The sequence below is a fragment of the Sarcophilus harrisii genome, chromosome 2 (genome assembly GCF_902635505.1).
Source record: "Sarcophilus harrisii chromosome 2, mSarHar1.11, whole genome shotgun sequence".
Classification (NCBI taxonomy): domain Eukaryota; kingdom Metazoa; phylum Chordata; class Mammalia; order Dasyuromorphia; family Dasyuridae; genus Sarcophilus; species Sarcophilus harrisii.
In genome coordinates this window covers 299,874,989-299,897,931 of record NC_045427.1, presented here as the reverse complement: position 1 = coordinate 299,897,931, position 22,943 = coordinate 299,874,989, and the positions used below count along the sequence as shown (strand labels likewise).

The window sequence follows — 22,943 nt, the reverse complement described above, 5'->3', positions numbered from 1 at the left end:
TTTTTGAAATAACTATACAAAATGAAGAATCACTTATTTATCTGTTCAATTAACAAGGATTAAATGCTTATTATGTGAAAGATCTTAGCTTCAACCAGAGTTCTTATACAAAGAGATTAAAGTCCTGGGGAAATGGGGTTCTGAATAGATATATGAATAAGTGGGACAGAAATACATTAGTAGGTGAGATATTTAAGGAAGTGTGTGATCAGGGTACAACTTGAATAGAACTGAGTAAAGAATAGGTCTGCCTTTAGCCATGACAAATGGGAGAGGATCATAATTTCTCCCCACCCTGCCAAAGGTTCTTGAGCATGTTGCTAAATTTTTTCCAATTATGATATTGTTTTTTGGAACCCAAAGCTAGACTGTCTCTTATCCCAATCAGTCACTAATTTAGCTTCTGAACCCCTTTGGTGCAATTCATCCCCACCTTTGTCTTCTGTTCTTCCTGCTTTCCTCCTCTAAGTAAGTGCCTCCAGACAGGACAATGAAGTGTGTGTGTGTGTGTGTGTGTGTGTGTGTGTGTGTGTGTGTGTACTAAGATGGTTTTCTCTCATTAAATGCCCATAAATTACCTTAGGAGAAAAAAGTAATAATTAATAAAATAATAATAGTCAACATTTGTATACCACTTTCTACTTTATTATTTCACTTCATAGTCATGACAACCTTGGGAGATGTGTTATTGTAATTATAATTCAGAAGACTGAGGCAAATAAGTTAAAGGACTTATCTAGAGTCACACTGCTAGGTGAATGTCTGAGGCTGGATTTGAACTCAACCCTTTCTTATTCTAGGCCGAGTGCTCTAGTAACTGTCTATGATAGAAAAAAAATTGCATATATATTATATATATATACAATATATGTATAATATATTTATATGTTCTACATGTAATTATGCATAAGTATATATAACAATTATACATGCACATAAACATGACTATATATACATATACATATCTATAAATGACTAACTTAAGATGAGAAAAATAAAATGACTTAAGTTGCAGGAATGCTTTTATTATGGATAAATACTTTGTTTTCTGCTCTATTTGAAAAGAAAGAGTTCTCTAATATATTATCTTTCTGGTAGTTAGGGAGGCAGTAGTAGAATGAAAAATGCATTGATTCTGGACTTAGTAGTGTTCAAATCCTCTTTCTAACATTTACTATCTATGTGATGCTGGAGAAGTCAGGGAACCTCCCTTAACTTTATGTGTATCTCTAAAACAAGAGATGGGAACAGTCTTTGAGCTATACTCTCCCATTATCCTTAACTGTGTCCCTACCAAATTTCTTTATGGGGATGTCACAACCAACAATGGTTGATTTTTATGCAAAGAAAGAAATAAATAAATTATAAATATGATGAGTTAAATGAACAGTTCCAGCTGTGATATGCCAGCAGCATTACCAGATTTGGGGGCTACATTAAGTATTTATTTTCTCTTTACTGCCTAACAATGAATCAATTGGGAGGTTCATTTATGCTTTCCATGTTTCTTCTGCTAAGTCAAAACATGGTTCTAAAAAAAGTCTCAATACCCTTTTAGGAAAAAAAAAAGCATATTAAAGGGAAAGGTGACCTGTTTATCAGACTTCTGTTGTACCTGTCTTTCTCTATAAATGCCAAGAACAGCCAGATGCATTTTTTAAGTGAGGCAAAGAATATTAGGAACATGTGGATATGTAGATGAGTATACAGGAATGTTGAAGGGGCTTATAATATTCTTTAAAATGAAATGTTAAGAACTATTCCTTACTTTTCTGCTGACAATACAATTGAGCAATTAGAGTGTCCTGCTACCTCAATTTATCTATTTATTATGTAAGGAGTTTCATGAGAGAATATATGAGATATATGAGAATCCCTGCCAGAGAATTTATGATTTCTAAAGAATTGTTTTAGTAGCAAAGGTCTATCAAATAATACAATGATCCTGTGATAGATATGTACCAGAATTTAGCTTTGAATGAAGTCTTCTGATTCCATATTCAATGGTCTTTCTCTTGTGTTATATGTGGTGTCTCTCCACTGTACAACAATGGTGATGAGGAACTTTCAGGCTGTGCACTGGAACTCTATACAAGACTATTAGAAAGAGTAATATTTAGTATGAGGCCAGTGTTTATCAAGGAGTTTTTAAGGTCAAGGAGTATGGTGCAATTGGAAGAAATGCTATATTTGTAACCCAGTGATCTATGCTCAAATTCCGGCTCTGCTAGTGACTTCTTGTGTGACCTTGGACAACATATTCCTTTCTCTCCATCTCAGTGAAATGGGGACAGGTACTGGGAAAGGGATTAGAATAAATATCTCTAGGTCTTTACCTATGATCTTATCTGTGATAGACCATCTTGCACATGATATTTCACTGGATAGCTCCCAAGCCATTATTCCACATCTATGATCCTATCTCTGATAGACCATCATGAACATGATATTTCACTGGACAGCTCCCAAGCCATTATTACAAAAGTATATACCCTCCTAAAAGGATATTATAATAGAGATTCAGTGTTTGTAGGATGAAGTAACATTAATCATTTCTGTAGCTGCCTTTGCTAAAAAATAAAAAAAATGCCTTTCTCTAAATAGTTTGTTTTTAAATGATAGTACCAGTAATAGTCAAGAAAACCCTTATTTAGAGGCCAGAATACCAGGTGACTGACTTCATCTGCAACTGCCTTGCTGTTTGACCTTGGATACAAATCATCTTCTAAGCATCTTAAAGATTCCATCCCTTCTCCACCAAAAAACCCAGGAGGGTATCCATTCCAAAGATAAAATAATAAGTCCTTGGATTCCCGGACAATAAGGCTTTATCCCTTACCTCTTTTTTGGAATCCTCAGGAATGGTGTGTTTTAAAAGGTGCTTTGAGTTCAGGAAAAGAAAAATGCAGCATGGATGCAAGGTAGTGAGGGCAGTGGCTTGGTGGGCAATCAGATTAACTCCAAAATGGCATTTCTTTCTCCCAACAGAATAAACAAATAATTGCCTCAGGACTGCAATCATGACCAAGACCCTTTCAGCCCTGGCTCTGCTGTTTATTGCTTCTGCTTCATTCGCCTTGAGGGAGAATGTTACCCATTCTCTGGCATGTCACAGCTAAGAGGTACAACTGCCCAGCACCATTCTGCCAGCAGAAACCTGGGCTAAGTTCCCCTCTTAGTGTCACAGATGGTCACACTGTTTGGGAAGCTTTTCCTTCCTCCCGCTCCAACTGCAGGTACCACCTGGATGCCAACCTAATAATGTGCAATCTTATTTCTACTTCCTGAACATAGGACATAAATTTGCAGACTTTCCTCTTCCCCTAAGAGGTTGGGGAGGATTCTTACCCTCCCACATCATCTTTTCTGACTCCTGTCCCAGTTTTCTCCCCTCTATGTCCTCCCCCCCACTGCCCTAGCTTTGTAGAATGCATTTTTCCCTTTGGGGCTCTCCTTTTTTTTGCCAGGAGACCCGGTCCTAGCTCACTCGGAAGTAGTTTGCGAGGGCCAACAAGCAAATTAACCTTTGGACTCTGAAATTCAAAGGGAGATTTGACTTAGCGTGTAAAGAGGTAGAGACAATATCCCTGTGGGAAAGCAGGGGAATCACAAAACCCGGAAAGACCCTCAGCCCGGGATCCACTGTGTTCTACATGGTCTGCTGCCTCAGACTTTACATCTTTCCAGCAGCTGAGATGCGAGGTGCTGTGGTCCTGCCCTCGCATTGGGAACTGAGACTCAATTCCAAGGAGAGAAGGCTGCCCTGAGGAGAGGGTTGCAGAAGAAGGGAAGATCTGGAGGCATCGCCAGCAACCGCTTTACTCCTGCTGCTGACTCAAGGGGTTTTATTTTTATTTTATTTTCTGGTTACTTCGTTCTCTGCCGCTCGGTCTCCCGCGTCAACCCCATCTTCCCATCCCCACCCCCACCCCATCCCGACCTCTCCTGCCAAATTGCAAAAGAATCCTCAGTCACCCTATTTGATTTAATGAAACTGAGAGAAAAAGGAGGGAGACAAAGAACCAGGACACACACACACACACACACACACACACACACACACACACACACACAGAGTTGCGAGTTCACAAGACGCCACGCAGAGAAAGAAGACTGGATGGATGTTTGGACGCTGGGGATAGGGATGAAGAGACTTGCGTTGTTCGAAGGCATGCCTCTGAGAGAGAGAGAGAGAAATAGAGAGAGAGAGAGAGAGAGAGAGAGAGAGAGAGAGAGAGAGAGAGAGAATGAGATTGCGTGTGTGTGTGTGTGTGTGTGTGTGTGTGTATGAATGGAGGGGAGTGGGGTGGGCGCAGAGCCCAAGGAGAGGGCTGGGATTTCAGGTCTCAGTTCCAGCCCCTCCTTTCTCAGGAGCCAGCCAGTCCCCTCTGCAGAGTGTTCTGGCTTCAGTGATTTGCTCTCCCGAGTGTGCCCATTTGCATACGGCTTGCCCATTTGTGAATTTGGCTTCCTAACTCCTCGCTTCAGTTCACCTGAGCTCCAGAGTTCCCCTCACTTTGTATGCGCCAGCCCCTCTGCTTTCTTCTTCGGACTCCGCGGGCACTGCTCTTACTCGAGCATCCCTCCCTTTCCCAGGATCCCACCCCCTACACTCCCCTTGTTTCCGTTTCTGTTTCTTTTCTTTCTTTTTCTTTTCATAGTTTTTGCTGTTGTGGTCTTCCCTTATCCCCCACCCTGCTCCCCTTCTCCTCACCCCCTGTCTTTCTCTTTCTCCTCCTCTTCCTGCTGCTGCTTTTCATTTTGTTGGGAGACCTAGGAAGAAACGGAAGAGGATCCGTCAGTGCCCTACCAGATCGCACAGGGTTAACCACAGTCTCCGTTCTCTACTGCCTAGAATCAGAGGAAGAGAAGAAGGAGAACACCCCCTCCTTTCAGCACCCCCTCCCCCTTTTTGCTTGGCAGTTCTGCATTGCATCGCTTGGTAGTGAAGAAGCAAAAGAAAAAATGTTCAAACTCCTTGGATGTTGGGATACACTAACCTAAACCTTACTTGGGTGTTCTGCTATTCTGCTGTTTCTTTTTTGTTTGTTTTGTTTCGGGGGGTTTTCCCGCTTTTCTTCCACATGTGATATTCTTGGAGTTTTGGCAATTAGAGTCATCAGGATCCTGGGTACCTAGGAGGAAACATCACAATTGGAATATTGCTGGAGCCTTTCGTGACATGTGTGGTGTTCCCCGGCTCACCAGAGGCTTTGTGCATCAGGGTGGACTCTGGCAATATAGGTTCATTCAACACTAGGGGAAAAGGATTGGGTTGTTATTTATTTATTTTGTTTTGTTTTGTTTTGTTTTGTTTTTTGTTTTGTTTTGTTTTTTGCCATTTTGTATCTTTGTCTCTTTCCTCCGGATATTCACCTCTTGCTTGTTTTGAAAAAGTGTGTCCCTCATCTCCTCCAAAGACAAACGCCTTCTTCCTGCTATGATGGGCCTCAGGGCATCATGAACTTCATTTTTCTACCCTGGCTGGAATTCAGACTGCCCATCTGTAGTTCTGCAGTGCATTGACCATGCACCTGAGAATACACACAAACACCTTGCCCGGACGGAGTTCGCCTCGCCGTCCTGCCTGGACCCTTGGGATCTGGTCCCTCTTTTGGGGATGTATCGTCAGCTCTGTGTGGAGTTCTTCTAATGTTGCTTCATCCTCCTCTTCTTCCTCTCCAGTGTCTCACTCTCAGCATGAGCACCATTTCCATGGCAGCAAGCATCACTCAGTGCCTATTTCTATCTATCGTTCCCCTGTCTCCCTTCGAGGAGGGCACGGTGGGTCTCTACTCTTTATCCTTATAACTTGTCATAGCTTTTGTTTCAACTCTTTCACTCAGGAAGAATTGGGGGCGGGAGAATGGGAGAGAGTTCTTAATTTGAAGAAAAAAAAGAATAGAATAATATAAGTGAATGAGAGATAAATGTCCCTTTCCCTTTAAAGGCTGGCTTCCTCTCCACTCCTACCACTAACCCTGTTTCTTTGAGCCTTTTCTTTTCCTTTATCCCTTTTCTTCCTAGTCCTAGAAACTTTTTTCCTTCAAAAATTTCATAATGGCACCTAACTTCTTATACAACTGTCCAGTGTTGTACTTTGAGAGTTAATTCATTCATCCTACTTTTCCTTATGTTAGTCTTGTTTGGAAAGCTAGTCTATAGGAAAGTTAAAAAAAAAACAAAACATATCTTTAGATCCTCAGAATGAAATTAATTGAGCCGATTAACTCCTGTGGATCATTTTGTACAGCTGTAGGTCACGGAAAGAAGGGTCTTACTTAAGCTTGGGGAACATAGAAAAGACAACAAATAATCAGTGTCCAGTTTGATTAACTCTGGCAGCTTTATGTGTTCTTCTGTAACTCTAAAAGCCAGGATTCTCTAATACTGTACATATTCTGCTGCATATATTTATGAGAGAGGAAGCATGGTACAAAATAAGGTTAAACCCATTTGCAATTTACCCCAGTGGGCTAAGCTGCACACAGTAATAAATTCTGTTCAATACTTGATGCAGATGTGTGAGAAGATGCTAGAGTACACAGCATGAGTGTGCATGTCCATATATTATAGGAGAAATATGTATAATGTGTATGTTTGAGTTAGAAAGGATCTTTTTTTGGTAAATATATATTCAGCTCTCAGTGGGCCATCTCTGAAGGGTTGCTGTTTTGAGTCACGGTATGAGCTTACTATAGTAAACTGTTATAAAAGAGCTACAATATTTGTTTACTATGCACTACACTCCAGTGGTGAGAGAAGTAAAATCACAGATAAATCTCTTACCACAAAAGTAGGTAGCCCAAGAAGGACAGAGCATGTAATATCATGTAGTTCCCCTGCCCTGACTTGGGTTTTGAAGACCTAAACTGGTATAACATGAAGACCCCATTCAGGATGTCATCTTTCCTCTTGATGCTCTTTGCCCTGGGCTTCTGTGTGCTGTCTGTCATGTTAAGTGGAAGCACATTGAGAAAATGCCAACACTCACTCTGGCTCTTGTTCTGTTCTCTCTTTAAATTTTATTTGATGGAGTTGTCAAGCATCTCAGAGCTTGTAAAGGGGGGGGGGGGAGATGCTTGATCTTGAGCTGGATGTTGTTTTCTCTCTGGCTCCTGCTGGGTCTAGTATATGGGCTTCCTGAAAAACCTAGGGAGAGGGGGGAAATAGCAACATATTGAAATGCAAACTGGCAAAGAACATGAGGGAGGGGGTTGAGATAGAGGGGTAGAGAGAGTGGGAAGGAAAAATGGGGTGTGTGGGAAATAAGCTAGGCTATTCCTAATAACCATAATTAAACACCCAAAATGCCCTGCAATAATTAGCCAAATTTGGCTAATTAGTGTAAATGATCAGCAGGGACATGGAGATTATGTGTTGGTTGGAGGTTGCATATTGGCAAGATCTTTATGTTTTTGCTTTAGTCTCTAAACAGTTAAAAGCAACTGCTGGAGTAAGTGATGGAATCTAATAATCCATCACTCCCCAGGAGTTCTGCACTTTCCTTTCTCCCAGTGTTCACTTTCCCTAAACTGAGCTGAGGATTTGAGCCCTGAAGAGCTTAAATATGACTGTTTTTGTGTGTTCCTGTTTTTCTCTCTGTCTCTGCCTGTCTGTCTTTCTATCTGTGTCTTACTCTCTCTTTTTGTCTTTCTCCCTCCCATTTGTTTTACCTGTGTTCTTTCAGTTTTATATTCTGCCGAGCCAATCTGACTCTAAACTCAGTTTCCTCTTTAGCCTAAATTGTGTGAGATTTGGGGTGATAGAAAAGAATAGGTAACTATTTTAAATTAAATGATAGTTGAAACAAAGTACATTTGAGCGTGGACATTTTCAAGTCTTTGTCTTTAGATTAAAGGAGCAAATGCATGAAAACCATGCACTCTAGGGTCTACATGTTTCCACACTTTGATACAAAATTAAGGAAGGATGCAACTCACAAAAGGAATTTAGCTTTTAAGTTCTTTCTTTCATTGAGTTTCAGTTCACTAATTTAGGTTTGGGTGAATGGGCTTATCTATATTAAATAGGTCATTTTGTCAATTTAACAACATGTCTGTGGACTTGGAACTAAGGTTCAAGGCAACAGCTTTTAGACTACTCTTGACCTAGCTGTTGACCTTAAACATTGATCTTTTATATTCCATCTCATAAGAGTCTTGAGCCATTATATAGTTTTTCTAATATGCCTCAGTTCCTACCTGTAGCCCATCTACCAGTTTTTTCAGAACTAGAGCAAAGTAACCTACTAAGGAAAACATTTTAGAATTTTAGCAGAGAGACTGAAGGGTTGCAGTTGGGGTGTTGTAGTATCATGAGGTAGATGTCTATTACATAGATTACCTTATATGGCACACTGATTCCAGTCATATTTCTCAATTGTCCATAAAGAAGAAAATGCCCTCCTTTTTATGTCTGAAACATATATAGGAATTCTCAGTCTCAGAAACTCCTATGTAACCTCATAAGATCAGAGACCCCCACATAATCCTCACTTAAGAAACAAACAACAAAAAAAAAAAAAAACTCATTCAATTGGGTATTGCTTCTTTATCCTTTGCATATTTATTGGGGTTGAGGGTGGGAATGAATAACACATTCATCTAGAATGTATAGTTTATGGGGTTTTTTTATTATTATTATTCCTGCAGGAGAGTTTGAACAAAATCAATCCTAGAAACAGCATAAATGGGGAGTGGGAAGGTTGGGGGTGAGGGAAAGAGAGTTACAGAGAACTACTATATCAACAAAATACTTTCTCAATATGTTAAAATAATTTTATAAATATGTCCCTCTAAGTATAAAGATTTAGATCTCCTACTTCTTCACTGGTTTCAGTGGCCAAAAGGAATTCATGAGGGTCAATCATCTAGAGATGATCCTCTTCTATAATGAAAGTGATCCGTCCTTGAAGGACTTATAGGAATGCTTCAAATCTTGCTCTTTTGGCAAATTCTATCAGAATAATCCCCTATATGCTATGATGAGAAATAAGAGAAAGACAAATGGAAACTTAATGAATATTCTTTTTATATGTCTTCAAAAAATGTCTCCTGAGTCGGCCATGATAACACCAAATAACAATAATAATAATAATAATAATAGTGATAATCAGTGACATTTACATAAATTTCCCAGTTTTTCTGGGCACTTTTATGTTGTGGATCATGTCTTTGAGCCCTTGCATTGGCCTGGGGAAGTAGGTTTTGTAAGCATTATTATCCTCATGCTGCAGATGAGAAAAATTAAGCTCAGGGACATTATATGTCTTGCTGTTGGCTCTCAGCAATATAAATATCAGAGGCAGAATTTGAACCCAGTCTTCTGGAATCCAAATCCAGCTCTCTATGTGTCTTTAATTAGGACTGAAACTATTTTTCCTATATCAAACAATAACACAGAACTTCTGACTTGTCTACTTTTTAGAACCACTATTTGTTATTACCTTCATGCCCTTTCCCTTCTGAAATTTCTCTCCTGTCTCCTTGACAATTTTGGGGACAATTGCATGTGCTTTTTCTATAACTATAAAAAAACTTCCTTAATAAAGCAAGGGTGGAAAGGCACACAATGAAAAAGTTTATGAAGATTGAATTTTTTAAATAAATGGATCTTGTAAAAAGTAAATTTGCATGCTTACTGTCATTCAGAATATTCTTCTAATTTTTTTTTTTTACTAAAATAGCATGTTAGCCAAGTGTCTGTGGTATTTTTGTGTGACTGGTGATATTCACTATATACATACTAGGATGTCTGTAGTTGTTCACCTTTTAAATATCAACATTCCAAAAGGAAATTACCTGTGATTTTTAATTCTTCTCCTCATCGCTCTTCGATTGCTAGAAATTATGTCTGCCTAAACAGTGCTGAAACACAGAGGCTACTTGTCACCTAAATTTAGGAGAAAGAACTTAGGTTCCTTTAGTAGAAACAACTGAGCTTTGTACCTTGACTCTAGTTAAATGAGAATAAAAGTAAAAAACAGAATCCTCCCAAGGCCTATACTTTTTCTCTCCCACACCCAACTGAATCTGTCTTTAAAAATTAATTTGAGGATTCATTTCATGCTTCTTGACTTGGGTACATTTTCTAAAGTTTGCTCCTCGGACAAAATTGTCACTCAAGATTCTGCTACAGTGTCATATTTTGAAAAGAAGGGTTTTAGGAACCATCCCAGTTCGACAATGTCCCGATATAGTTCATTCTTTTCCTAGTTGATGAAGTACCCTACTTATTATAACAATATTTGCCAAATTCAGTTTTGCTGACAAAAGATAAATCAAAGAAACTAAAAACATTAAATTTCTCAGTCCCTCTTACTTCTAATAGCATTAGACACAATTCAGTTTATTGGTTAAATATTCATATATAATGGGGAGAATGTCAAATTATCAAGTCAGAATAGACCTGTTTGAATCTTGAATCAAGTTGTAGCTACAGAAGCCTGAAAAAATCTCTTAGCCTTTCCATTTATCCATCTGTAATTTGGAGATAGTGACCACATCTTATAGGGTTGCTGGGAGGATCAGATGAGATGATATACAAAAAGTACTCTGCAATCCTAAAATGGCTATTTGAATGTTCACAGTTATTATAACAAATGCTGGAGGAAGAGGTTGGGTAAGGAAAGGACTCCCATTTGTATTATCTTGGGATCACAGATCTACTTTGCCTTATTTGGTAACTGTGATCCAATATTGGCAGGAATAATAACTGCAGCATCCCCTCCTTAAAGAAAGATGAAGCTACTAACTTCCTGATAGTAGTTTTTGTAGTCATGAGCATGGATTTGTACTAATCTAACTAGCACCTTTGCTCAGCCAGCTGCTCTCTAACTGTTTTCTCTGCCTTCCATTCCAGGACTGGGGGTTGCTGAATAATTCATAAGCCTGGTTGACAGATAAAATGAGTAGATTTATATGTTTTTGGCCTTGGTGATGAATTAATTAAATTGACTTTTCTCTCCACTCCCCCTATGCATTACTTTCTGCTTCTGGAATTTGTAAGCAAATGGGATGGGGTAAGGAGAGGAGTATTTCAATTTCCATGTTTAGACCACCATGTGAAGGTGGATAGAATCCAAAGAAATCATATCCCTGATTTTTGAAATGAGAGTTAGGATGGAGAGGAAAAGGAGAAAAGAGATAAGTATAAATAGGCTCTAAAGAGATTGGTAGGCATGTATAGGGAAGGGGATGTTTCTCTTACCCAGTAGAAACCAAACTACTGACAAATGCCTGATAATCCAAATTTCATTCCTTTGCCTTAAATCAAAGACTTTTACCTTTTTTTTTTTTTTTTTTTTTTTTTTTTTTTGCTTTCAGTGCTCCTATGGAAGCCAATTAAACCCTTTTTAGAATAATGTTTTAAGTACATAAAATAAAGTACAGAGTATTATAAAGGAAACCAACTATATTTAAAGGTGTAATTTAATTCTGCATCCAAGTTCATGGACCCCCTTGAAGTCAATCCACAGAATCGTTGTGATTTCATGGACCCTAAGTTAAGAACTGTTTGTCCAAGATTTAGTTTTTGTTTAAAATAAAATACCTTTAGTAAGAGTATCTTGTTAAGTCATATTATTCCTTTAAATTAGAAAACTTGTGTGAGTCTTTCCTGAAAACAGTTGAAAGATAGGAGAGCTTAAATACCTGGAAATATTGAGTATAGAGAAATAGTGGTTGTATTTGCCATTATCATGAAGTAGGGGTGGGAGTATGTTGTTGGAACTTAAAGTTTGTCAGAAAAATTCACCTCATCTAGAATTCTAGCCAGATCTGGTGATTGGGGAAACAGGTAAAAAATAATATATATGCTATACAGAGATTCCTTAGTCTCTTGTTAAAATTAAAGTTTCAAAGTGAAAAAAGCAGGTAACAATTTCCCCATACATTAAACATCTATCCAAAGACAGAAAACTGCATTTGCCTATATGAAGAAAGTTAGTGTTTTTCATATCTTTTTGTTTGCCTGTTTTTCTGCTTGCTTGTTTCTCCTAATTTTCTTTTTGTGACTTAGACCCCATATGTCTGTATGGCTAAATGTTCTATAGGAATATTTAAATTATAGCCTACCTCCTCAGGAGCTCTCTCAAACATGTTTTAGAGTGTATTCTGTAGTTCTTTTGCTCCTCACTTTCTGCCCAACTGCCAGATGAGTGAATTTATGATCTGTCCTTTCAATTAACTTTTCCCCTCTATCCTGAACACTGTTCCAATTCCTCCAGTTTCCCTATTACTTTTTTCTTTTCAGTAACTTTTTTCAAATCACCCTGAAAACTTGTGTTCTAATCTCATTTCTGTGATTGTGTGATCTTGGGCAAGTGACTTTAACATTTAACAATTAATTTAACATTAATTTCTCATCTTTTAAATGAATTGAATCAGATTACTTCTAAGGAACAATTTCAACAATAAATCCATTATCCTGTGATCTCATGATATTACCTAATAGAGAGTAAAAATGGCTCTAAGAAAAAAAATCAAAATGCAAAAAAAAGTATAAACTGTAGCCTATCTTTTTTATATAATAACATGCCATGTTATAAAAATTTCAGTTTTTAAATTTTTTTCTGTTTTTCTCATCTATGTGAGTCCGTTTTAACTCTTGACTACTTAATTAGGATGTTACCAAAATCATATTAGATAAAATATGTAAAAAATCCAAAAACTTTAGAACTATAGTATACAAATTTAGAGTATTAAATCCCCTCCCACTTTCTGACTATTTTTACTAAGCTTTCACAGATAATGTGTATGTTCAACATGACAGCTAATTAGACAGAGTCCCTATGTAAAAATGAAGCAAGTGATGGTATATTTCAATAGCATCTTCTCTTGGTCTTTCAGTTTTTGTATTCTTTTTTATCTTGATTCCTGATCCTTGAAGACATTGCTTAGTTTTTCATTTGTAAATTAGAGCTTTATGAGACTTGGGTTATGTCTTCTTTAGATCTTTGCTCTAGGACTGAAAGGAATCTGAGAAACAGACCATCTAGTCCAACAATTTAATCCTGCAGTTAAGAAAATAGAGGCCAAATGAATTTGTAAGATGTCTAAGGTCACATATATACTTAGTGTCAGAAGCAGAATTGGAAGGGATGTCTAATGATTTCATATCAATTGTTTTCATTGTACTTTGCTGCCTTGCTCTTTGGCTCTTCTACCCAATTTGATATGAATGATAATGAGCATAATAGAATTCTAATCTTGCCCATTATCTTCATTTTGTGCCAAGCAGAGTGCTAAATACATATTTGGTGTTCAGTAAATACTGACTTGCTTATTCATCAATTCTGAATGCATAGATTTACCAGTTCATATCACTTACCAATCTACAGAAAGTCTCTGTTATTTTAGTTCTGAGCTTGCTAAATGTGAGGAGAGCTTAAAACATATTTACTCTATGGTAGCAGGGGGACAATATTCCCAAAGATGGACTTAATTGGCTACTATCACTAGAACTATTTATAACTCTCCCTCTAGCTAGGGATCCATTAACACAAATCAGAAGTATGAGTCAACTAATTATAGGAAATCCTTTATAGACATTTATCCCTTCCCCCATTCAAGAAGAATGAATAAAAAGGAGGGCTTAGAAAGGATACCAGACACCTATTTGAAAACAATTTCAAATCTGGAAGAAAAAAAAAAATCCAGCAATTGGGGTCTGGCACCCCAAAAATTTGTAGAGCCTATGAGAAAATGGAGAAATAAAAACATTCAAAATGTGGTACCAAGATTAAGTAATGAAAATAATTAGACTTGGAATTGTAGAACATGAATTTAAATCCCAAATCTTTCATTTCTTATTTGTGTGACTTTGGCCAAGTTGCTTAACTTTTCTGAGTCTCAGTTTCCACCAACTGTAAAATGAAGGGATTAAACTAAATAATCTCTGAAGTTCCATTTAGCTCTAAATATATTACAATCTGATCCTACACTATCTGAATGTCCATATTAATTTATGGAGGTAAGCATCATGCTTCATTTAGTGAAGTGATTTTTTTTCCTTTTTTAATTAATAGCATTTTTTTCAATTACATGTAAGGACAATTTTAACATTCATTTTTTGAAAGATTTTGAGATCCAGATTTTTTCCTTTCCTCTCTCAGAAAAATAAGCAATCTGATATAGGTTATACATATGCAATCATGTAAAATATATTTCCACACTAATCAAGTTGTTGAAGAAGAAAGAACCAAAAAAAAACCACACATGCAAAAAATGAAAATAATATACTTCAATCTTCATTTAGACTCCACCAGTTCTTTTTCTGAATGTGGATAGCATTTTCCATCATGAGTCTTTTGGAATTGTTTGGATCATGGTATTACTATAAAGAGTTAAATCCTTCACAGAGGATCATTGTAGCGTGATGATTATCACCCTTTGCAGTGGCAAATTTATTTATTGTGTCTTTTTTTGTCCTTTATTTATTTTTGTGTCTTTATTGTGTCTCTTTTCCTTCCTGGACCCTACATCTGCCCGGACCTAGAAATGTTAGAGCAAACATAACCCTACTTTTTCCATCCCAGGAAATTTCCATTTCTGACACAGAGTGCATTTTAATAATTATTGTTATCATTAAACTTGAACTGAGAGCCAGAAAAAACTAGATTTTAATTTTATCTTTGCCCCTAACCTTGGGACTTTAAATAAGGCATCTGGAAAAAAAAATTGTTCTACCCTTCCTGCTTTCAGATATTCCAATGGAACATCTTAATTCCTGTTCTTAACTATCTTTTATCTTTACTTATATTTGAGTATATCTGTGTTTTTGTTTTAATAAGACAACTGGGATGTGTGTTATTTTTTCTTTTTCATCTGTAAAATGAAAATGTTAGTCTCTATGATCTCTGAGGTCCCTTCTAGCCCTAAGATTGTATGATTCCATGATTCTTATGCCTTTAAAGATACCACAGTGCATCTTAAACCTATCTAACTTCTATAGGCCTCCCGATATTTTATTGGTCTATTTTCTTCACTATCAAAAGTACTTATAGCCAATATACTGACCAGGTATTTTCTTCTTACTTTGACTTGGAGTTTTAATGTGACAAAATAATACATTGTGATATTATAAAACCAGTTACTGGATTTCATTGCATAGTCAAGTGAAGATGGGAAGGAAGCAGTTTTCTTTCGTTTTGTTTATTAATATTATAAAATGGCATAGTGTTGTTTATAGTCTTTTGCTGTGTTTGCAGTTATTGGCTCTAAAGAGAAGGGGACAAAAAGCAGCTGAATTTAATATGACTTAAATGTTAATGAAACTTTTTTTTTCATTCTCCCAGAACTCCTTCACTATAACTTTCTATCTTGTCATGAATGTAGCAGAAACTTGTTAATATCTATCACACTGAAAGTCCCATAAATCTCTGTGATCAAGAAATAGATTGGTTCGCTAAATATTCTGGTTAAAATAGTTCTGATTTATTTCAGACTTCTGCATACTTGTAGAGTGGACTGTCAAGTTCTTGATCATATTCTTACAGGATGAAATGAGGGTGGGGGGATAGGAGAGAAGGAGCAAAGTGAAAGTCAGAACAGTTGAACAAGGAGCAGAATAAAATGTTCCCTTTCTCTTCTCCACAAATAGAATTTTAGAGCTTCAAGATCCCTTCATCTCTCAAGTAGACCACTGATCTTTATAGGATTAAGCTAAATTCAGCTCATACAGGCTTAGAAGAGAGGGCTGTTAAATTTTCAGTGTTCGAATTTATACCTTAGAAATTAACAAGTTCTAAAAATCAGAACTTGATTAGTTATTCTGTAAATTATCTAGACTTAAAATGTTGGGAAAATATTTATAACATAGATTAAACTTAAAAGTAAATTATATGTACATTTTTCTTCAAAAACTGGTTGTTAAACATTTACCGGCACAAGGAGGATCTAAATAATACCTTCTTTTTACAAGTAAATGGAAAGTCCCAAAACCATTTTTTAGATTTGAAATTTACTTGGATTAATAAACTCCTCTTTGAAATTGCAGACAGATTTAGAGAAACTAAGTTTGTGACATGTAACACCTTAGTATGTCTTTATTCAGCTACTTCCCTTAGGCAACAATCATCATTTAACGTAAAGAGAAGTGGATTTGCAATCTTGAGAGCTCTAGATTTGACCCAGTCTATGATGGGTCCTAGCTATGATTCTTAGCTGAGTGATCTTAGAAAGTCACTTTTCTCAACTCCACTTTCCTTATCATAAATTAGAAATAAATTAGAAAAATAGATTCCTTATCATAAAAGGAAATAATACTGCAATACTTACCACATTACAATTGTTTGCAGGTTTTAATAAGATCATGGATGTAAAGTATTTAAAAAACTTTTAAAACCTATACAAGAATCAGTTCTCATTAAATAGATATGTATGTGTATATACATACATATATACAAATGTATGTATATATACACACATGTGTATGTATATACACATATATAGACAGAGTTTTTTTTTTTTTTTTAAGTTGAGCTTTAATGGGATCTCACATTGGGAGAGAACAAAACAGCTGCTTTATAAAATTAGAATGATGGGTTGTCTGCAAAGGACCTTATGAATGCAACACTAGAACTAAACTTCCTAGATTTTATGAGATAGTTCTAATTATAGTAAAAGAAAATATACTTTTCAAAAATAATAATAGGAGGATAGATTGGGGCAGAAGACAGGTTAAAATCTTGGCTCTGCTTTTTACCACATGTGTGCAGGGCAGCATATAGTTCTCTAGACTTTATTATAAGCATCTGTAAAATGAAGGGGTTATCGTCACTGATCTCTAAGGGCTTTCAACTTCAAAATCTATGATCCTATTCTGCTGATATTTTTGGGTTAGCTTAAGAAATTCAGGTGGGGGGAACAGAATGTAATATGATTTGGGGTTCAGAAAATATGGTCATTGAATTTATGTACCCGGGACACAAATACCTGCAGAAATTCAGTGGCCATTTTTTCTGAACTTTGACTGTATGGTGACAAAGGAAAAAATAAGACAATAAGCAAAAAGAGGAGAGCCTTGTTTCTCATCTTAATTGAAAATATTTTAATAATTGCATTTAAATAATTATAATCCTATGTACTTGATTATATACACTTTAAAATGTTATTCTGAGAAGTGCTTCCCCACAACCTTCACTAGACTTCCAACAGAGACCATAAAACCCACAAAAATTTAAGAACCTTTGGTTAAAATTTTTTGAATTTTATAGTAGAAGTAAATATAGTAAAAGCAAGAAGGTGATCATGCTCCTCCCTTTATGAGAAAAAAAAGAAAAACCACCTGTGATCTTAAATAATTAAGCAAGGTAGCATAGCATAGTTTTTGATTTTATAAGCCTATTATCAAATTGCAAACTTACACCAAAAGAAACTCTTCCAATCTGATTGTATCCTGTGTGGATTCCAATGGCTTCATATTTCCCCAGTCATTTTCCTCCTTTAGAACTTATTTAATAATGCCTGTATATTTAGTCGTGGGCTCTGAAACTCAGCATTAGCTGAATTATTAAATGGTCGAATTTTCTCCTTTCTCAGGAGTGAAGATCATTAAAGGTAATTAAATGTCCAGGGTCTTTCTATACTGTAGTAATCAGAGTCAAATTCTAGGGTTCTGAAGCAGGCTCTCTTTGACTCTTTAACAATCAGGAAAAAGTAATGTTTACATCTAAAAAGAAAATCTGGGCACTCCTCTCACTGCTTTCCCTCTTGCTTTAGAAACTTTCATAGTATTGCTTTTCAAAGACACTGAAAGGGTGTTTTCCTTGACGATTCAGGGAATGTCAACTAGGCAACTTCAAAAGCAGATCTGTAGTGCCATACCCCTATCCCATTAGTTTCCTCACACTTTTTAAAAAAATTTCTTTTATATTAAAACATTGTTGTGTATACCCGAGTGACTTTCCCCCAAACTATGAATTTCAACAATTTCTGACACTGTCTTTCAGAATTTGAATATAATTCCATGCTTTGAGTGCAAATTGTGGTTTTTGCTACATAAAGAACTAATGGAAATGATCTGCCTGTTCCCGTAGTTTACAGATTATATGCTCATAGATCTGGGGACATATATTTAGGCTGCTTTTCTGTGTGGTGTATTAAAATTAAAATGAACTCTGTGTGAGCCATGGTGGTTGCTAAGCATTGTAACAGGCTGATAGGGGACAATATTAAACTAAATCAGGGATGAAGTTTGACTTAATATTCCTTTTGCCCCCATAGACACTTGATGTTCTTAAAGACAAAAAGGTAAAGGAAGAAGGCAGGATAAGGTAATAAATCAACATATAGGAGAGTCAAGCAAAACAGACTTTCACATTGTCTGTGTCCAAAAATTTTATCTCAGTCTATATATATTAGTCTTTCATATCTGTCATGATGTGGACAGAATTCCTCTATTGTCAGAATATCATAGTTTTGTTTTTCTTTTCTCAGTGTCCCCCAATGGGAGGTAAAGGATAAAAGAAAAAATGCTTAATAATTGAAAATGTATTTGTGAGTGAATGCATGATCATTTATGTGTAAGAAAGAGAGACAGACAGACACATAGAGCCACACAGAGCCACAGAGACAGAGAAGCACATCATGGTTCAGAGGACATGGGTTTAACCTGAAAGGGCAAGTTAGAACTTCCCAGAAACTCAGTTTCCTCAAATGTAAAATGATTAGGGGTTCCAAAGCTTTTTATGTATTGCTGCCCCTTTGGCAATCTGCTGATACTTATGAACTGCTTCTTTGAAAAATATTTTTAAATCATGGAAGAAATGCTAGAGGTTAGTGAAAATAAAGATATAACTTTCTCCCATTCAAGTTTATCTAGAATAGATAATCTCTAAGCACATTTTATATTCAAAATCTTTGCTCCTATGATTCCCATATAATTGACTCTAGAAGTTAAATTGGGTGGGGGGGAGAGAGAAGTGATCAAAGCAGAATCTGGGTTTAGGCATATAGGGTATTATGAGGTAGATAGGTGGATAAAGTATTAGACCTGAAGTCAGGAAAAATTAAGTTGAAACCCACTTTCAGATACTTATTAACTTCATGACCCTTGGTTTTCAAATCTACAAAATGGGTAAAATAATACCATCTACCTCTCAGGGTTGTTGTTAAAATAAAATAAAATCATGTTTCTAAAATAATATATGAATTTGAATTATTATTACTGTTGTCTTTTGGAATACCTGGAATGAGCTCTTAACATTAGTTACTTCCATTTAGACATGTTTTACAGCCATTTATGGAGTTTTATTGTAACACAATTCTTGGCTAAAACCTTGTCAGTCTTTCTTAAACACTAGTTACTTAAATTTGGACGTGTTCCAAAACCATTTCTGAGCTTCTGCTGTAGCATAATTCCTGCCTATATCCCTAGATCAACCTATACCTATAACATTAATCTCTTAAAAAAATAAAAAAGGCTAAGACTTTTTTTTCATTTAGAATTTCCTACAAGTAGGAACCATAATGGAAGTCTGTTTTTAGAAAGTAAATTTTAGGACTGTGAAAGAAAAGGATTCATATGGTATTACCAGCAATACAAGTTGCTTGCTTGTCTTCAGAGGTGACTAAGGACCCATTGAACATGAAGTTTCTTAATACTAGGTCTTCTTTGCTTTCTGTCACCTGTACAAAGAGGATCCCCCTGGCTGGAAGGGAAAGAGTCAGACCTTTACTTCTAGCTCAATCTTGGCTTCAATCCTGAGACTGATAATGAGCAATAGATGTCAATAGACATCAGGGTCTTTTCTGACTTCTTTTTGATTGATGACTAATGGCCCGTGGGAGTTCCTCTAATTGCTTTGAAAAGCCAGTTTTAATAAAGACTCAGAGAAGCCCTTATGTACATGGGAGGGAGGGAGTTAGAATGAAAGGAAAGGCAGTGTTATACTGCTGTACTGCAAACTTCTGCTATTTATAGTAGAGGGAGCTGAGAAATGCCATCTGCTATTATAGAATAGTAATACCTCACCTACCTGGTGCTCAATTATCCAGCAACTTCATTTATCTGGATTATACTTATCAAAGAAGCTGGAAATACCCCCTCCCCTCCCAAAAAAAAAAAATTCTGTGGGAGGTCAGCAACTAAAGTCCCCAACGTATAAAAATAGGAGAGATCTGCAAGCCTTACTCAGCGTTTGAGTATTTTTTTTTCCCTTTTTGATTTCTAAGCCCATAGTATATTAGAAGCAACAAGCTAGAAGAGGAAAGAGAAGCCTCTTGACATCTGGGAAAAGTACTAAGGGAGGCAAGAGCAACTCTTAAAAGTGGTAAGAATTTTCTAAAGTTTTGAATCAGTAAACCTGGGTTTGAATCCTGCCTCTACCACTTCCTATATGAGGTAGCTCAGTAGTGTAATGGGAGAATGCTGAATATGAAATCAATTGAAATCCAGCCTCAGACACTTAACTAACCATGTGATCCCGGGCAACTATAACCTTTACCTTAGTCTGTCCCAGTTTCCTCATCTGTGAAATGGAAATAATAACAGCATTATTATGATACGAAGTTGGTCAAATTCACTAATTTCCCTAAGCCTATGTTTCCTTATTTTTACAGAGAAGATGCAAGGCTAGGTGACCTCTTCAAGTTTAAAGCTATAATAATAGACAGCAAGGGAAAAGATTGAAATGCTATGAAAAGCAGATATAAGAACTAAAAAATCACAGCAGTCCCAGATAATTAAATGAAAGAACAAGAAGTCCTACATGGCTGAATAGCCTCTGAGGGCATTGTTCTATTATAGCTCAGGATGAAAATTGATGTTCATAATGATGATTCTGAGTCATTAAGAAAGTGTTAAATTAGGATGAGTATCTGCTTATTTGAGAAGGTAGCATGACAGAAAGATTTCTAGACTGAAGTCCAAGTATCTGGATTCAAGTCTGGGCTTTGCCATATTATTAGATACTCACGTCCTCCATATGACTTTAAGCAAGTCATTTAAGTCTTCTGAGCCTTCTTTTTTCAATTCTATTAATGAGGGAATTAGACTAGGTGATTTCTAAGGTCTCTTGCATATATAAATCTAAGAGTAATTCATTTTACAGAAATTTAGCTTAACACAATGACTGGCACATAATAGTTGTTTAATATAAGTTTATTGAGTTTTTATGCAAAATAACAAAATTTAAAATATAAAAAATAGGGCTATAACAGAAAGCTCAATAAATTATTCAGAACAATTCATTCCTCGATAGTACCACTGTATTTATCTTTCTTGCAAGTGATATAAATTCATTCAATAAAAATGTATTAAGCAGTTGTTGTATGCAGAATACAGTGTTAATTGCTAAGGGGTAGAAAGCCAAAAGACATGTTGCCCAGGGGATATAACATGTGCCCAGCTAAATCAATGCAAGATAATTGGAGGTTCTAGAGAATAGGAACAACTTACTGGGTATAAGAAGAGGGAAAAATTAGGGAATGCTTCCTATAGATGTGCTCCCTGAGCTGAGCCTTTGGCCAAAAGCTAGAGTCTATTTTCTTTTCTGAGAGCACAACATTTGTATGTGTATGTATTTATGAACATTTATATACTTTCAATTCTATGTCTGCATACATGCCTACATGTATGAATGTGTGTATATATTTTGTATGTATATGTGTGTGTTTCAGACTTCAGATTTCACTGGGATAACACTGGTACAGAAAGCCCTCCATTGATGTACGTCTGTAAATTTTTGTAATGTCTTGTCTTATCTGTCAAGGACCCTGACATCTCTATTAACTTAATAAAGACTTGAATGTGGCTGATAGAGTGGTGGTGGCTGCTTCTGAATTAGGAATTTCTAGGTTCAAGTCTTAACTCCTGACGAATGCTTCTTGCTTCTATTATGTCCTGGCTGTGTGATCCTGGGCAATTCACTTACTTTTTCATTGACTCTGAGTCACTACTATCCCCACCCCCCATTCTATCTAAGATTTTAAACTGAAGAAAAGTTATTGATCAGTGCTGATGGGACGGAGTCTCATCATATTTGGGGAGTACCCTAATGATGAAATCAGAGTTATGACCTCTTCCAAACACAATGTAACAACAAAATAATCTTTTTAGGAAGATAAGCCAAAGAAATGGACTTTCTCTGAGTTCACGAAAAAAAAAAGTCATTTTTCATTTTTTAGTCAGTTTCTTGACATATAACTTGGCAAACTGTTTCTGGCATTTTAGATATTAAATACATCACAGGGTCTTTACTATTTGACTTGGACCAAAGAGACAAGAAGCCTTCTTTAAAAAAAAAAAAAAGCCAAGTAGAATAATAAACCATTTGTATACTTTTCCCCCTCCTGATTAAGGAAACAAATGTTTGGAGAAACAAATCATTTAAGCATAAGGGCCACACATGTTTTCTAAATATTAACAATGTTAGTCTGTGTCTTTAGGATACTATTATTTGGCTAAGAACCATTGAGTAAATCGTCTCTAAGTTCAAATGGGGTGTCAGACTTATGTGTGTGATCCTGGGTAACTCATTTAATCTCTATTTACCTCAGTTTCTTCAGCTATATATAAAAATGGAAAAATAACATCTACCTAATAGGATTATTGTGAGGAGCAATATTCATAGAGTACTTGGCACATTATCTGATATGTAGTAGCACTGTAGAAAATATATGTTTAATGTTCTTCCTTTCCTCTTAAATTCATAGGCCTTTCACATTGATGAAAATACTCTGAAAAATATGTTTTTATAATCATATCATTGTTCAACTCCTGTGTTGGACAGGGCATAATTGTGCAAGTCTACAGAAACCCCCATCTGACATAATAATGTATTAAATATTTTAAAACACACTCTCATTCTTTATTAAATCACCTTTGTGCTCTAATTCCTAGCTCTTTGCATAATAAGTAATGATTTGCTAATTTTAAGAGAAAGGAAAAGACAAAACCCAAACAAAAGAAAATATTTTTCTTATATTTTATGAGTCTGG

The 22,943-nt window shown here is 36.1% G+C and overlaps 1 protein-coding gene across 5 annotated transcripts in view; it reads left to right on the top strand.

The window, feature by feature from the left end:
• Positions 1-22,943, top strand: part of NRXN3 (neurexin 3) — a 2,051,432-nt gene that overhangs the window by 1,339,535 nt on the left and 688,954 nt on the right. For 4 of the 5 annotated variants that reach the window (XM_031949345.1, XM_031949342.1, XM_031949341.1 and 1 more), the window contains exon 1: positions 4,411-5,784. The exons of the other annotated variant lie outside the window; for it this stretch is intronic. In XM_031949345.1, the coding sequence (XP_031805205.1) occupies positions 5,529-5,784 (256 nt within the window). In that variant the 5' untranslated portion in view covers positions 4,411-5,528. Of the gene's footprint in view, positions 1-4,410; positions 5,785-22,943 lie in introns of those variants that run through there. 5 annotated transcript variants of the gene reach the window in all.